This window comes from Glycine soja, chromosome 16 (genome assembly GCF_004193775.1).
Source record: "Glycine soja cultivar W05 chromosome 16, ASM419377v2, whole genome shotgun sequence".
In the NCBI taxonomy this organism is placed as follows: Eukaryota; Viridiplantae; Streptophyta; class Magnoliopsida; order Fabales; family Fabaceae; genus Glycine; species Glycine soja.
The window spans coordinates 27,705,711-27,724,309 of record NC_041017.1 but is presented as its reverse complement, the minus strand read 5'-3'; the positions used below and the strand labels follow the sequence as shown (position 1 = coordinate 27,724,309).

At 29.2% G+C, this 18,599-nt stretch overlaps 1 protein-coding gene across 2 annotated transcripts; it reads right to left on the bottom strand.

Annotated features, from left to right (window-relative positions):
• Positions 1 to 526: 526 nt before the first annotated feature.
• LOC114388959 (receptor-like protein EIX2) lies at positions 527 to 17,867 on the bottom strand. 2 transcript variants are annotated; one of them, XM_028349515.1, is made up of 2 exons: positions 14,456 to 17,867; positions 527 to 551 (listed from the first exon to the last, which is right to left on the bottom strand). In XM_028349515.1, the coding sequence occupies exon 1, from the start codon at positions 17,805 to 17,807 to the stop codon at positions 14,493 to 14,495; it is 3,315 nt and encodes a 1,104-aa protein (XP_028205316.1). In that variant the 5' UTR covers positions 17,808 to 17,867; the 3' UTR covers positions 527 to 551; positions 14,456 to 14,492. The 2 variants fall into 2 exon arrangements, with proteins under 2 accessions (XP_028205316.1, XP_028205315.1); XM_028349514.1 differs by lacking the exon at positions 527 to 551 and adding an exon at positions 12,405 to 12,649.
• Between the last annotated feature and the right edge of the window lie 732 nt (positions 17,868 to 18,599).

Genomic DNA, 18,599 nt, shown 5'->3' with positions numbered 1-18,599 from the left:
TAAAATTAGCATTCATTGGGTGAATTTCATTTACAGATCCCTTGTCTATCTTCATGATAATTGTGAGATAAATTCATAAAATGTGATAAGACCAGCAACCTAACACTAGCTTGATGCAAATTTTAATGCTCTGCTTGCATCATTTGGCGAAGCAAAAGTGCAAGTACACAAGGGGTCTAACACAAGGGTGCAAATATATTGATAGTTAGTAGGAACAAATAGGATATCTTGCATTCTTCTTCTCATGCACAAATTTGATTCACAGTAAGTATTGCTGCACTAGGAGACTATAGTAGAAAGCATTGTTGAAGATGAAATATGAAGTGGTCAAATTTTAGATATCACAGATCCAAGCACAATAATGAAAAATAAACAGCATTACAAATATATTATCAAATAAAATACAACAACATCATACTAAGTTTCTGGAAACAAGATTTTGCGGTTCATTACTTAAATACAAAGCATTGTAAACTCCTATACTAAAGAAATATCTCGCACTTGTAGCTGCCAACAATGATTTCTCCTCTGATCAGAAGCGTGCAGCACATCTGCAACAATCAACATTTTTTTGTACAGAAATTAATGTGGTGGATTACAAGATATAGACATAAATATATTTGTTTATATAAAATCAGTATTTTTTTATCTTTTATTTTTCTTATCTTTTAATTTTATTTCCTTTATATTTTATCTTTATGATCTTTTAATTTAAATCTTTTATTTTCATCTTTAAATCTTTATCTTATCTACTATATTTTTTTATATTTATTTTAATTTATTGTTTTTAAATTGGATTTACATTAATCTAAGTACAAACGAAGTCCCTGTGGATTCTACACTCGGACTTTTCATTATTTTACTACTTGATAAATTTGATATATTTGCCAAAGAGTTAACCGTGGATTACAAGTTAAATCCAATCAAATCATAGAAAGTCCCTGGAAACAAGATTTTGCAATTCATTACTTAAATACAAAATATTGTAAACTGTAATACTAAAAAATATCTTGCACTTATCAGCATTTTTTTCGTACAACAACTAATGTGGTGTATTCCAAGATATAAACAGAATTATATTTGTTTATATAAAATTGAAAATGGAAGTATATACATGCAGGGACCATGGCCCCCAAGTTTTTCACAAAGTGTATTTAAAATACCATGTTAAAAGAATTACGGTCCCCTTAAAATTTATGGAAAAAAATATTGAAAAATAATACATGCCATGTTAGTTGACACTTAGGGAGACAAAAGGAAAAAAGAAAGAGAAGTGAAGGTATAATAGGTAATATAATGTGATAGGGTGATAGTATAAAGTGAGATAAAAAGAAATTAAAGATAATAATAAAGTATTTGTAATGAGGAAGTGTACATATATAATTATCGAAAATCATTTTATATATCTAATTACTTTTTTCTTTTTTGATATATTACTTTTATTTATATATTTAAAAAATAAATAACTAATTCATCAAAATCAATAAAAATAATCAAGTTAACTATTTTAATTAAAAATGTCATAAATTAAAATTTTATTCTAGAAATACGCATATATTTAAATAGTTTAAGTAGTAGTTATATTTGATAATATTACTGAATAATTTTTTTCACCTATAAGATTGACTTAAATTGTTAACAAATCAATAAATATATCCACTTTTGTATGAAATGATTGATTGTCTAATTTGTAAACTTCACAATAAAGAGCATAAAAGAAATGCATCTATTTGTTTCTTCTATAAATCTATAATTAATATATTTGAAAGAGTTTATGTTTGTAATAATTAGGAAGAAAAAAATGTATCTATTTATTTTTCATATAAATGATACAATTAATTAGATAGTAATGTGTTTGTGGTTGATATAGTTGTATAGTTTTTTATAAAAAATATTAAGTTTTTTTATTCAAATATTAACTGTAAGTTTATTATTTTTTTGTTAGTAAAAGAGATTCAAATTTATCATTTGTCTCCTTCCTTCATTATTTAATCATAAAGTCGATCTTATACCTAAAAAAATATTATATATATATATATATATATATATATATATATTTATTAAATAATTTGCTTCTCATTTTTGCTTCATATCTTATTTGTTCCTAATATTTGGAAAGAATAATGAAATGTCCATTTAATATTTAATAACATCATTTGTGATGATTGAACAACAAAGTACATTTCAAAATCAAATTTAAGTTTTATGCTGTTAAAAACTGCAAAACTTTCTCTCTCTCAATTTCCAAGGCTTTTGGAGCCACTGAAGACGGAGTTTCCTATTTTGAGATACGTCCGATTTTTTTTTTCATTTGTTTCTACCAGCCGTTGAGTTTCAACTTATTTACTATTTTCATATGCACTGCCAAAATCCCAAAACATTTGCATCTCGTTGGTCTGCACACCCATTTTTTCTAATACAATTTAAATGATCTCATCTAAGAGCGTAATTATGTTAAACTGCTGCTTCTATGGCAAGGCAATTGCAAAGAGAATCTGACAGGACATGTACGTATATCATTTGGTGGAACACATGACATGAAAGGTCTGCAAGAGTTTTTACTTTACATGAGAGTTTTTAGAAGCCGAGACTATGATTGACTTGGAGCTTCAACTGTAGGTAAGGCTAGATATCAGGAATTGATGTCAAGAATTGCTATAATTACTATAATTCTCATTTAAAATAAAAGTAAAAACAATTTTATCATTGATGTCGCTTAAAAATTCAAAATCAGACGAAATATGTTTTCCCTAGTCTTATCTCAACAAGATCTGGAAAGGCCAGAATAATCAAACGATTTGTGCAAGAAGGGGGAATATGCTTCTTGATTATGGGTTCTCAAACCAGTCCTAAAAGAAATTAGGTTTAGGTGAATGAAGAAGAATGTAGAAGATAGGATTGTGTAAAAGACAAAGGTTTGAAATGTAAATGAAAAGTATATGAAATGAAAACAAGAAATTAAAGTAGTAAAAAAAAGACAATAAAGGAAAATAATAAAGGCTGAAATTAAATGTAAAAGATAAAATATAAGATATAATAAGTTTGTATTTGATTTATTATCTTCCTAAAATATGGAGCACAAGAAATTAGATACATCTTAAAGTTAATAGACAGTTTATATAAAGTTGTAGGGATCCTTCTATTAGATCATGACTTACAATTACTACTTACTTTTTCTGGTCATGATTTGAAATCTCCAACAACTCCCCACAATACATTTTGAATTCCAAAATGATGAACCATTATATTTTCTTATGATGATTCTATGCACTACACATTGACTTGATCTCGTGACAATCTTAACTAAGTTATCATTAATTTATCCATCAATATATATTTTTTTCCATTGACAATTACCGACCATTCAATTGCAATCATGCCTAATAATCCTTAATGACCATGTGTCTAAGAAAGACTTTACGAAAAGAAACAAAATTTATTTGGATGATCTCGATATTTTAAAAGAAATTAGTCATGTTGATGCTCAAATAAAAATGAGGCTGAGTTAAATACTCATTTCTTCTTTTCTTGTCGGAAATCTCTCCAAGTTTGGGCTCACATTCGAGATTTGGTTCCTTTCCGTTGTCTGACTATAACAATTACAGTCTATTGCATCTGACTGTCTAGGAACAAACTAATTTTAAAGATTATCAATTTTCTATAATAGAAATTATTAGCAAGATTAAGTTTCTTATGTATAGACAAGCACACCTGTTACATTTGTTTTAACATTTTGATATAAGTCTTCTTGCATTAGGGAGACTTTTGATTTTCTCTAGTTGTGGGTATGTCCAGTTTATTGTTGTATCATTTTGGGTTTAATATAATTTAAAGGTGTCTATTAAAAACAGCAATTACCAACCATATTATTCATCGCATTCAATTAATATGCCAAAATTATTGCTTGGTTACAATTTATTTAGACAGATATTATAGGTTCTACTGCTCCAATGCCGTTTGTGATCTGTATGATGTTCAAAAGGAATTAGTCCGTTGCTATCAACTAGCAAATTTCGTTGGTGACAGGAAAAAAAATACCATGCATTTCCCACTCCATTAAAAGTGTCTTAATAAAAACAGCAATTACCTATCATATTATTCATAGTATTAAATTCATAATGCCAAAAGTATTGCTTTATTGTAATTTATTTGGACAGAAATTATAGGTTCTACTGCTCCAATGCCCCTGTTCCCTCTATTGAGGCTTTCTAGGAATACCTTTATTCGAAATACAGAAAACCGTTTTGCTTGACCATTAAGAATAAACAAGAACATAAAGAAATAATAGAAAAATTTCTGCAAACCCAGAAGTCAGAAGAAATACATCACCTCTCAAGTATACAGAGAACCTCCCAATTAAATGTACTTGCAGAACAATAACTATCAATCTGTATTCTGGATATCAGTCGACTTCAGCATTTTTAGTGTTTGAAGTATGCATTTTAATTAGATTTCCCTCATTTTAATTTGACATCTGATAAAGTTTAATGATACATTAAAAAATAAAAACTTCAGAATCTTTAGTCATAAATTGTCAAGCATTCTTAAAAACTTCACAATACCTAGGTTATGCTTTCTTCACATAGAGTCATGGTCTTGGTGAAATACTTAAGCTGTCAAAGGATTTTTTGTTCTAACTCGGTTAATTAGAACTTCAGGGGTATACCAAGTTAGGGTATAGAAGTCCTCATTAGCAAGTGGTTATGGTGTTCACCACTTGCCCTTCGTGTGTCACAGCGTTGGTTGCAGATGCTATGTTTTGAAGAAAGAGACTAAAAGGGAGGGTGCGTTGTTGCAGCTGCTGTGTTCCCAAAAAAGAAAATAAAAGGAGGTGCAGATGGTTTATTTCACTTGTTGAAACCCACAATGATTTCAACCCATATAATACATTAATCAGTACATTTCTACCTTCAAAGCATCCAAAATATCCTATCCAGATCAAATGCAATCCTTTGTTTTGACCACAATGTTGGATAAATAACCTTGTGTAGCCACAATGAGCCATTCCTTGTGTAGTCATGAAGCATTTGTAATTGAAAAAGATTATATATATATATATATATATATATATATATATATATATATATATATGAGTTTTGTTAGCTAGTGTACTTAGTATTTAATGTCAGAATCATAGCAGACCTAAGAAAAGGTATAATCAGCGCAATTTTCTATTTCGGAATGAAAACATTTTTATTTTAAGTTTTTTAATTAACTCATTCAATATTTGATTCCACTCAACTAATTGCTAAAACTGATCATCCGATCCACTCAAGGTTTACAAAATGCTCTCCGTAATGTAATTTCACTTATATATAGTTGGTATTCTAAATGAAATAAAATAAATCGTGTTGGCCGAAAATGTGTTCCAAGTGAATTAGAATGGCTTGATGAGAGGATTGGAAAATGAATGTTGGTTTTTGAGTGATGGATGGGTTGTTGAAGTCTCCAAGCTGCTGGGACTGCTATCAATGCTTAATTTTGCATATAGTGTTTTTAATTTGGCTATAAATATTAATGTTTGGACCCAAGCTTAATTTTGCCCTGAGAGTACCGGTTAACAAGATCTTTCTTGTAAATAAGAAGTCATATATGTAATAGATAACTAGAATAAGTTGAATTTGGATAATAATTTGAGTATTCTCTTTATTGTTTCTTCTTCTTTTATAACTTTGATTCCATTAACATATCGCGGTTATGATCAAATTCTACTTGTTCACTTTGCATGAATTTAATATGATCCTAAAAGTCGATTTGTATTATTTTTTATCAGAAAATATAGTTAATTGTTATATAGTAGAGTTACCTGCTGTGAGCACATCTATTTGTATGTATATGGTATAGATAAACTATTCGTTTTCTCAATTTGCGCACAAATCTCCTAATATAATTTTTGTTCATTTCTAATATTTTACAAAAATATTGATGTAACCGTATTGCCGTCTCTATTTCTGTTATATATTGAATATCAAATTAATTACGGACAAAAGTTAAAATGGGAAACCAAATTTCAAATTTGGCAATAACAAATTAAACTAAAATAAAATAAAATTTCAAATTTGGCAATAACACAGTATCTAATAATGACCTCCAAATCAATTTCGATGGCAATGTTGTAACAACCTTAATAACTTCTTTGACATATCTGTGTTCCTTCTTTGCATAAATTGACTTCCAAGTCAATGCAAAACAAAAGACACTATAACAACGTTTTGCATGTGGTAGAAAATGGGAAACTTTGTGTCGAAATTTTTTGCTAAAGAAACCTCTACTCACCCATAACACTTTCTATCCCTCTCATTCTCTCCATAGATGATATTTGCTGTCTTTTAGTAATCCATTAACAAACTCATTTGCAGGATTTCTTTTGGCTAATTTATGCGATTATGATTTGTAAACTTTTTGGAATACAAATACCAATTATATATGTAAGTTCTAAAAGATAGAAACTATATAACTCCATTACTATAATAAAGATGCATTCTTTTATAATTGACAAATTATTTAGTTTATTAATTTATTTATTCAAATTAATTTATTCAGTGTTATTTAATTTCAGTTTACTACTTGCTAAAACTGATTATCCGCCTTTGCTGAAGTTGGAAGGTTTTAAAATTACAAAATACATTTTAAAGAGAAAAATTAAAACGATAAAATAGATGTACAAAGTAGAAAAACCAAATAAATCGTGTTTACAAAGAGTTCTAAATTAATTCAAATGAAAATTCTGGGCACAACCTCGAGATAATAATGAAAGAGTTAGGAAATGAATGTTGGTTTGCGCGAGGGATGGGTTGTTGAAGTGTATGCTTCGTTGAGTGTTAATAAAATTGATTTTGAAATGATATAATTTATATTTGTATATTTTATTATAAAATTAAATTAGGAGTAAAATTTATTATAAAATTTTGGATCCAATACTGAAATTATTTAAAGATATTTTAACTTAGAATCAATTATGAAATTAAAATCAATTTTATATTCTTCTTTAATTTTCCAGCGTCAACCTAACACATAAGAAATCTCAAAACTGTTGATCAAGGATATTTTTTTCTTTTAAAATTTATCATTTGGAGATACAATTTAAGTTGATATTCCCAAAGGCTAGTATGTTCCGACTACTTATTTAAGCCTGGAAAATTTAAATACTCGCTTTACAACCTACAAAATAATGATTATAATTACATTAGCATTTCTCTTTAATTACACTGATTTGTTCGTAATTGAATAATTAAAAATGCTTTTGTTTTTATCATCAAAGTGTTCAGTGCAAATTAGACTATTATTACATCAACATGCTGGTGTCATAGCTGTCTATTGAGGTTCTCCTCGTCCTCTACGGCTCTACCTTGATTCAGCTATACTTCTTATCAACAAAGGTGTGCAAATGAAGTTGGTCTAACATCCAGCTATCTTCACTTCGTTTTATTTCTTGTCCAACCATTTTTAAGGTCTAATATCAAAGAGCTTACGAATTTTACACTTTGTTACAGAAACTTTTGTCATACTATCCTTAGCTCCAAATAAAGAAAAAAAAACCTTTCTGTCATATATATGGTTTTTATTTTGTGGAAACAAAATATTGCTCTATTGCTCTTTCCGGGAGGTTTACTTGCACTGGGAAAAATATAACAAAAAGAGTCAACTCTAAAACATGATGTTAAAATTATGCAATTAAAATGCTTGGCATCTATGTGATATCCCTTTCCAGAATATTTATTGATAAGACATGAAGAGTAGATTGGAAAAAGAGCATACAAAATCATCTTGATAACTGAATTTATTATTCACAGTAGATATCATAACCAATGTCTGTAACTGAGCAGATAAGAATTTTTTCTCTTTTAAATATAAATAAGTCATCTCGTTTGAGTTAAAAACCAAGACAAGTTCAGAGAAGCGAAAATATAAAATAAAAACAGAAGTTGTAAAACACATAAGACATCACCGAAACTACTAGAACCCTCTAGAACAATATTGGATTGGACCTAACAACAAAATGTCACATCATGAACTTTTCACCTGAATTTGAATAAAACAGAGCACCAAATCCTATTACTATAGAGCACACCTAAATTTTAATTAATCTTTCTCCCTTAACTCACGTGGATCAGAATATGTTATCATAGATTAAAATAAGAGTTGCCAAATTGTCAACAATCAATCTTGTTATTATTGTGAGGAAGAAATTCTCAACACAATGTAAACTTTTGCCAAGTATTGAGAGGAAGAAATTCTCAGCACAAAAAGGTACTAATCAAGCAAAAAGAAATTACAATCCCAAGAATCAATACGCATTGCTATTTTGATAAGAACAGCAATAGCATCCTCCAAAGCTTTGCTATATGCTGCAGATTACAAAATTGTAGCAGTCATTAATACCCTTTTGCATTATGCACGCTATTTTGTTCCCATTGCTGTTGCGGAAGTACTTTTGCTCCAGACATGGAATGGAAATTGAACAGGAATTTGTTTTTTTGTGCCAACGATTGAATTTGTATAAGTGAGAACATGCTGATGATCTTCTGACAACTTTTGTTTTCGAAATTATAATAATTACTAGTTCGCTACCTACATTCATGTGAAATTGAAAATTGATTCCCACGAAACTGTATTCTGGTTCTACATTAACATTACACTTCTCAGGTGTTCTAAGAAGTCCTATTCCTACTGGTAAGTCGTATCATATTCATTCTCCCCTGCATTCTTCTGATTTTTACTAATAAATAAATTATTTACTGTTAATGTCTAAGAGCAGGGTTGAATGAGCATAAAAAAAAGCTTCAATGATATATCGGGACCTAGTATTTATCTAGACATTGCTTTTCAACTCCTAACAACTCAAACTTCTAGACACAACCCCGATTAGAAGATCACCTCAACCCATGACAAAAACCTTTATCTTCCATAAATAAACTTAAATTTCTCAATTTAGGATATCTACAGTCCTATACAACTGATCAACAGTACTCCCTATCAATTAATGGAATGTTGAGTAGTTGTCGGGGTTGCCTAATTTGGTCAAATGAAGTTTCCAGGGCACCTTTTGGCCTTCAATTTAGGAATGTAAGTGAGTTGTTTGAATTAGGTTTAGTTAAACTCATGATATAATCTAATTAAATTTGAATGAGTTAGTTTGGTTAGGTTTTTTAAGAAAATAAAAAATAAAACGTAACCCAAATCAACTTTTTTTGAACAGTTTGGGTCGATCAAAATATTTAATTTTATTTTTTATTTTTTAAAATCTAATATTATTTATAAATAAATTTTTTATTAAATAAATCAGATATTATTATTTCTTGTTAAATTTTTTATTAAAAAAAAGTTTTGAGATGTTATCACATCTCATTCAACTGTTCTAACTCCTATCTATCTATTAATAGAGATTGAGAAATTAAGCATACCATATCATAAGCACTTTTGAAGGTGTAGCTTTATTGGAAGATCTTATAAATAGGAGAAAGAGTAAATTATGTCCGAAAAAAAAAAGTTTGGCAATGAAGGAGATATCGAAAAATAAATATGGAGTAAAATTGTGTAATTATGAACAAAAGTTAAAATGGGGGAAAGACCAAATTCACAAGAAAAAAAACTAGGGGGCCAAATTTCAAATTTGGCAATAACAAAATTAAACTAAAATAAAACTTAAGTGCCATATTGTCTGATATATAATTACCTACAAATCAATTTCGATGGCAATGTTGTAACAACCTTAATAATTTCTTTGACATATCTGCGTTCCATCTTTTGCATAAATTGACTTCCAAGTCAATGCAAAACAAAAGACACTATAGCAACGTTTTGCATGGGGTAGAAAATTGGAAACTTTGTGTCTGACTTTTTTGCTAAAGAAACCTCTACTCACCCACAACATACTTTCTATCCCTCTCATTCTCTCCATAGATGATATTTGCTTTGTCTTATACTAATAAATGAGCAAATTATAATCACCCCATTAACAAACTAATTTTTTTAGTAATCCATTAACAAACTCATTTGCAAGATTTATTTGGCTAATTTATGCGATTATGGTTTCTAAAGTTTTTGGGATACAAATATCAATTATATATGTAAGTTCTAAAAGATAGAAACTATATAATTCTATTACTATAATAAAGGTGTATTCTTTTTTAATTGAAAAATTATTTAGTTTATTAATTTTATTTGTTCAAATTAATTTATTCAATATTATTTCATTTCAGTCAACTACTTGCTAAAACTGATTATCCACCTTCGCTGAAGTATGAAGGTTTACAAATTACAAAATACATTTTAAAGAGAAAAGCTAAAACCATAAAATAGATATATGAACTAGAAAAAACCAAATAAATCATGTTTGCAAAGAGTTTCAATTTAATACAAATGAAAATCCTGGGCACAACCAGAGATAGCGTAAAATTAATTTTGAAATGATGCGATTTATATTTGGATATTTTATTATAAAATAAAGTTAGAAGTAAAATTTAATACAAAATTTTGGATCTAATACCTATTCAAAGTTGTTTCAACCTAGAATCAATTAACAACTCAAAATTAATTTTCTGAATTCTTCTTTAACGTGAAACAAAATAAATGAAAATGTATTCAAGATCAATTCTCCAATACTAAATCAAACACGCATCGAGTCTTAAAGCTCTTGGGACTTCATGAGACTCAAAAGGACCAACGACCAATCAAGGATAATTTATTTTTTCAAATTTATCATTTGCAGATAAAATTTAAATTAATATCCCAAAAGAAATAAGTTTTAACAAATGTTTCAACTTTTGAATTGAAAGTTGTGAGATCTGTTACAATTTTTTTACTATGAACTTCTAACAAATTTTACGACTTTCATTTTTTCATTTTTTTAAATACAATGTCAAAGTTTTAAGAGTTTTTTTTCACACTCTAAAGTCATAAAAGAAGTTTTTTTTATTAAAGTTGTAAATTATTTTACTATTTCAATTGTTTTGCATGCATTTTTTAAATCATAAATATTTCTTTACTTTAAATATTTAATGAATTAATGTATGGGTTCTTTTTTTAGTTTTATTTAATATTTTCTATATTTTTATATGGTTTTATATAATTTTTAAAAAATATTTGTATATTATTTATTTAATATATATTTTTATATTTTTTTACTGATGTTAATTAAGAATTATTATTTGTTTTATAAATTAAAAAAAATAATACAAAAGACTTAATTTTAAATAAAAAAAACCTACCATACATTTCTTTAACAAAAATATTAAAATGTTTTGTTATTAATATTAAAAAATAAAATTAAGCTATAATTTATCAAATAATATTAATAATTTATAATTTACAAAATAAATATTAATCCTTAACATTAGTAAATAATATAAAAAATATTGAATATAAAAAATATAATAAATAAAATAATATAAAAATATTAGATAAAACAATATAAAAAATATTAAATAAAACTAAAAAAGAGAAAACATACATTAATTTATCGAATAATTAAAATAAAAAATTATTTATGATTAAAAAAAATACATTATGTGCAAAAAAAATTAAAATAGGACTTTAAAATCATATGAATTTTTGTTAAGATTTTGAGTCGTATAAAATAAAATTATTACGACTTTAATGTCTTGTTTATAAAAATAAAAATTGATGCTGTAAAAAAAGTTTAATTTCGACTTCAATGTAAACAAAATTCATAACATATATAATAATTTTTAATTAAAAAATCATAATAAATATTATAATTTATTTCTTTCAAGATATTAATTTAAATTTTACTATGATAAATTAAAACAAAATATTCCTAAATAATCACATCACATCACATTTCTTCACAGAACCAAACAAAGTCAACTGTAATGTGCCAGCTAAGAGAGACTCGCGGCCACGTGAAAAAAAAAAATGGAGGATTGAACGAGTAGTTGGAATTTAATGTACTAAAACAAGGTTATGTTGACTTGGAATAAGCTATACTCCAAACGAAAACTCAGTCTTCGTATAATCTTAGTTTTCGAGTAGAAAAATAAAATAAATGGTGTTTGCCGAAAATGTGTTCCAAGTGAATTAGAATGGCGAGATGAGAGGATTGGAAAATGAATGTTGGTTTTTGAGTGATGGATGGGTTGTTGAAGTCTCCAAGCTGCTGGGACCGCTATCAATGCTTAATTTTGCATATAGTGTTTTTAATTTGGCTATAAATATTAATGTTTGGTTCCTTAATATTTCATATATAAACAGTTTTGAGTAGAATATGGAATCATGGATGTGGTTGTTGAAGTCTCCAAGGCTTAATTTTAATGTGATAAGACCAGCAACCTAACACTAGCTTCATGCAAATTTTAATGCTCTGCTTGCAACTTTTGGCGAACCAAAAGTGCATGTACTGAAGGGGTCTAACACAAGGATGCAAATATAGCAGAAGGCATTGATGAAGATGAAATATGAAGTGGTCAAATTTTAGATTTCACAGATGTAAGCACATTAATGAAAAATAAACAGCATTACAAATATATTATACAATAAAATACAACAATATCATACCAAGTTTCCGGAGACAAGATTTTGCAGTTCATTACTTAAATACAAAACATTGTAAACTCCTTTACTAAAGAAATATTTCGCACTTGTAGCAGCCAACAATGCTTTCTTCTCTGATCAGAAGCGTGCGGCACATCTGCAACAATCATCATTTTTTTTTACAACAATTAATGTGGTGGATTACAAGATAAAAAACTGAATTATATTTGTTTATATAAAATTGAAAATGGAAGTATACATGCAGGGACCATGGCCCCAAAGTTTTTCACAAAGTGTATTTAAAATACCATGTTAAAAGAACTACGGTCCCCTTAAAATTTATGGAAAAAAAATATATTGAAAAATAATACATGTCATGTTAGTTGAAACTTGGGGAGACAAAAAGAAAAAAAGAGAAGTGTAGATATAATAGGTAATATAATATGATAGTGTGATAGTAAAATGAGATAAGCAGAAATTAAAGATAATAATAAAGTAATTGTAACGTTGAAGTGTACATGTATAATTATGAAAAATCATTTTACATATCTAATTGTTTTTTTTTCTCATATAGCACTTCTATTCAGATATTTAAAAAATAAATAATTAATTCATCAAAATCAATAAAAATAATTAAGTTAACTATTTTAATTAAAAATGTCATAAACTAAAATTTTATTCTAAAAATACTCATAGATTTAAATAGTTTAAGTAAAAGTTATATTTAATAATATTATTGAATAATTTTTTCACCGATAAGATTGACTTAAATTGTTTCACCTATAATATTTATTGGTTTATAAACCAATAAATATATCCACTTGTGTATGAAATGATTGATTGTCTAATTTGTGATGAGTTTAAGTAGTAGTTATAATAAATATATTTGAACGAGTTTATGTTGGTAATAATTAGGAAGAAAGTAATGTATCTATTTCTTTCTGATAAAATTAATTAGACAGTAACGTCTTTATGCTTAATATAGTTGTATATTTTTTCTTTATAACAAATATCCAGTTTTTTTTATTCAAATATTAACTATTAGTTTATTATTATTTTTTAGTAAAAGAGATTCAAATTCATCATGTCTCTCCTTCCTTCTTTATTTAATCATAAACTCAATCTTATAACTCAAAAAACTAATATATATATATATATATATATATATATATATATATATATATATAAAATATTTTTATATTTTTTATACTGTAAAAATTTGAATTATTATTATTTTTCTTGGCCCCTCTAAGTGAATTCCTAGCTTTGACCCTGTATATGATAATATTGTAACAACAAGCACTTCATATTTGGCATAGTTAACAGGGGAATTGTGTTTGCAGTTGAGGGATTGGGCAGGAGTTGGTGGTGTTAAGGAATCGAAACAAACTGTATCTGTTTCAAAAAATTATAGTAATCATTGCCTTTGAGTAAAATGTAGTAACATGTATAAGAGAAGCATGGGCCATAGAACAAGGTAGTCATATATGCAGAATTGCAGAAACAGTACATAGGAACTAAAATATGTTACAAGAAATCGCTCTTAAAGTGTAGATGGTTGCATCATAAAAAGATGTGAAAATGGAAGAATATGTGATTTGAGAATAATAACTATTTCCCAAATTTTCTATGAGAAAAAGCTTTCAGTAACTTAATTCATCACTCATTAAGAGTCAAAATAGGGAATTTCGTAAGGAAGACACAAAAAATGACACAATAAATTAAGAGTGCCATATGTTGCAGCTAGGTAGGAAACAATTTCTTTTAAACAAAACCAAAAAAAAATCTCAATTGGATGAAGAAATAAATTATTAACTTCTATCAATTGGTTTACGGTTAACATGAGCTTTCTGTTCGAAATACATATTACCTTTTTTTATAGGTAAAACAATTTTTGATATGTTGATATAAAACAAAGTCAAAACATAAACCATGAACCAGAAAAATAAAATCTAGAACATACCTTTTTGCCTTGGAGCGATTAGCAACACTTCCCACATTCACCATAACCATACATATACATAGTCTGTTAATCTGTTCAGAAACCTGATGTAAGCAATTCTCCAAGGACGCCACAGTAGTAATGGCCCTAATAAGCCCCAAAATCCAGTGAAGTATCCAATCCCCAAGCTCATGTATAATCCCTCATAGAAAACAGAATCATCACCTTTGACTGGTGGTTCTTGACCCTCTTCTGTTGTTTGATCTCCATCCCCAGGACAAGTTTTGTTAAGTTGTTCACCACAAAGATCAATATTTCCTTCAAAACTAGAGGCTTCAAAGGTTTCAAAATGTCTTCCTGATGGGATTCTTCCAGAAAGAGAGTTGTGTGACAAGTCTAATTTTCCCAAATAATCAATTTCAGAAAGAGAAGATGGAATTCTCCCAGAGATGTGATTTCTTGACAAGTCAAGTGATTCTAGTGAACCTAAATTCCCAATCTGAGAAGGAATTTCTCCACTCAAATTATTTCTTGATAGATTCAAAGAAACTAACCCAAGCAAATATCCGACCTCTTTTGGTATTTCACCCATTAAATTGTTACAAGAAAGATCAATGCTTTTGAGCTCCAACTCTGGATCCTTGAACCCCCGTTCCACACCTTTCCACATCCATGTTATGTCAAGCGTATAACCTCCGAATATGTAACCATTAAATACAACGTAAATCTTACCATTCCCATATATAAGAGACATAGTGTCACTTGAGTTGATGGTCTGTTCAGACATTCCAGTCAAATTCTTTAAGCATGATGGAATTCCACTTGACAAGTTATTCCTTGAAAGATCCAACAATTGAATAAGCTTCAAATAACAGAGATGAATGGGTAGATTTCCTGAGAGGTGATTTCCTCGCATGTTCAAGATTATCAATTGATGCATACTTTCTCCAATCCATGATGGTATTGGACCCGACAACATATTTTCACTCAGGTCCAGCATAATTAAACTGCTGCAATTCTTCAAAGAAGAAGGCAACTCGCCCATTAAACCATTGTTTCGTAAAACCAAGGCATTCATATTAATTAGGGCGCCCATGGACATAGGAATCTTCCCTGACAATTTATTGCTGCTTAAATCAAGAATCACTAATTGCTTTACTGATTTCCAACAATCTGGGAGTTGCCCCTTTATTTGATTGTGTGATACATCTAAAGTGGCCAAATATGCAGCTGTGCTTTGGTCACATAAGAATGAAAACATATCTGAAAAATTATTTTCAGAGAGAATCAGCTCGGAAGCTTGTAGTAAAAATGACGGAATTTTACCCTCAAACTGATTTGAATTCAGAATTATAGACGGTCTCATAGGAAGCTTCACTGATATATTTGGAATTACACCAATGAGGTAATTGAAAGACATATTTAAATCTCCCATATATTGCAAGTTATTCCAAAACCAGTCTGGTACAGAGTCATTAATCCCGTTATCAGAAATATCAAGACCAAACAAAGAACTTTGAGTCTTGAGCCAACTAGGAAAGGTGGGGCCCAACTTGCAAGATCTGATTACCAAGTATTCTAATTGGAATGGAGGAACCCAACTCGGGACCAATTTCAGAGACAACGAGTTCTCTGATAGGGACAACATTTCTAATTTGGAAAAATTAGAAAGATGGGATTCAGTGACGTCACCCTCCAAAGAATTCCCAGCCAAGATAAGATACTCCAACTCTGATAGCAATCCAATGCTTTTAGGTAACATGCCAGTCAACCGGTTATAAGATAAATCCAACCTCTTAAATATGTCTCTGTTGCACCATGAAGAATTTTGGAAGAAGCTAGAAATTTCCCCATTCAACTTGTTATTTGAGAGGTCTAAACTCTGCAATGTGCACATGTTACCAAAGAAAGATGGAATCTCGCCTTGTAGTTCGTTGTCGCGGAGGTAAAGAACTTCAAGAGAGTTCATTACTTTCCCAAATCCATCTGGAATGGGACCTTCTAACATGTTATTATAAAGGACGAGGTTATGAAGATTGGTGGTGGAGTTAAAGAGCCAGTAAAATATAGTTGACGATTTCAACAGATTTGAGGAGAGATCAAGGGAAACAAGAGAAGATGAAGAACTCATATTGAAAGAAGATGACATAAGAAAACTTCGATCAGTAAGACTACAACTTCTCAAATAAAGATTTTGAAGTTTTGAGCTGAAGTTGAAACCACCTTGAAAGACTGATGATGTCATATTATTATGGGAAAGGTCAAGGATCAAAAGAGAAGGAAAGTTTGGGCAGAGAGGAGATGACAAAACAATGTTATTATCACCAAGATAAAGCTCCTGAAGATTAAGGCTAAAGTTTGACAACAGTTGAAATGTTGAGGATGTGAGCTTATTTGAAGAAAGATCCAGGATGGTAAGAGCAGTGGAAAAGTTGGAAGGTGAATAAAACAGAGATTGAATATTTGTATCTGAAAGAGAACAATCAAATAGCCTCAACTCTCTTAAGTTTGGAATAAGCTTGCTGATCATTTGTAGCCAGTGATGAGAAGAGGAAAGGTTGTGTAGTGAACTTAGCTTAAGTTTCGCCAAGGAAGAAAGATTAGTCAACCACTCTGCATCCTTAGATTTCACATCAAAATTGCCACCAAGTCCAAGAGTGTGCAACAAAGGAAGTTTCCCAACCTGGAAAGGGAGTGCTCCCGAAAATGAATTCTGCCCCGCAAGATCAAGATACCTCAACTGTGAGAGATTTCCAAGTTGATATGGGAGTTCCCCATTTAGATCATTATCACTTAGATCAAGATATTGTAAATGTGTAAGGTTTCCAAGTTGATAAGGGATTTTTCCTTGGAGATAAAAATTCTTACCTAGATCAAGAGACAGTAAATGTGTAAGCTTTCCAATATCAGAAGGAATACTCCCACCAAATGAAGAATCAGAGAGATTGAGATATCTTAAATTGGTGAACGAGCCCATGAATTCTGGGATATGACTCCCTTCAAACAAATTATAGCTGAGATCCAAGTGTTCAATATTTTCAAGGGAAATCAATGAAGAGATATTGATTTCACCTATCAAATATTGTCTACCATGACCACGGAGATGAAGCGTCACAACATGACCAGTTTTATTGTTGCATTGAATGCCTTTCCATTTGCAACAGTCTCTGTTAGTGTCATGGTCCCTCCATGTAGAGAGCATGCCAGAGACATCTATGAGGCCATGTTTGAAGTTGAGGAGTGCTTGTCTCTCACTCTCAATGCACTTAATTTCTGCGCTATTGGGAAGGATTTTGAATCCAAGAATGGATCCTGCAGCATGCAATAAAAGCAGCAAAAGTGCATAAAATAGTTTCAGAAAATAACAACTCATTATATTTTTGTTGATATGAAATGACTAAGAGTAAAACAAAGATCGGTTACTGTGATCAGTTTTCTCTTAAATTGTGAAGTATGAAAGATGGAGCCTGCGGCAGGATTTATATATATCGCTGATAATATTGCTAAACGACAGAGTTGTTTATTCTCGTTCACTTATCCAAAGACAAAAAATTAAGTAAATTTTCTCTTTAAAAAAATTTTATTTTTAAAATTAAAATACGAAGACTCATATACGAGGTTTATATATTTTAATTTCCTCTACTTGAGCACAAATCTCCTAATATAATTTTTGTTCATGCATCTAATATTTAACAAAAAATATTGATCCAATAGTGTTGCCATCTCCATTTCTGTTAAATATTAAATATCAAATTAATTATGAATAAAAGTTAAGATGGGGAAAGATCAAATTTACAAGGAAAAAAAATTGGGGACCAAATTTCAAAGTTGGCAATAACAAAATTAAACTAAAATAAAACTTAAGTGCCATATGTTCTGATAATGACCTGCAAATCAATTTCGATGGCAACTAATGTTGTAACAACCTTAATAATTTCTTTGAGATATCTGCGTTCCATCTTTGCATAAATTGACTTCCAAGTCAATGCAAAACAAAAGACACTATAGCAACGATTTGCACGGGGTAGAAAATTAGAAACTTTGTGTCGAACTTTTTGGTTAAAGAAACCTCTACTCACCAACACCACACTTTCTATCCCTCTCATCCTCTCCATTGATATTTGCTTTGTTTTATACTAATAAATAAGAAAATTATAATCACTCC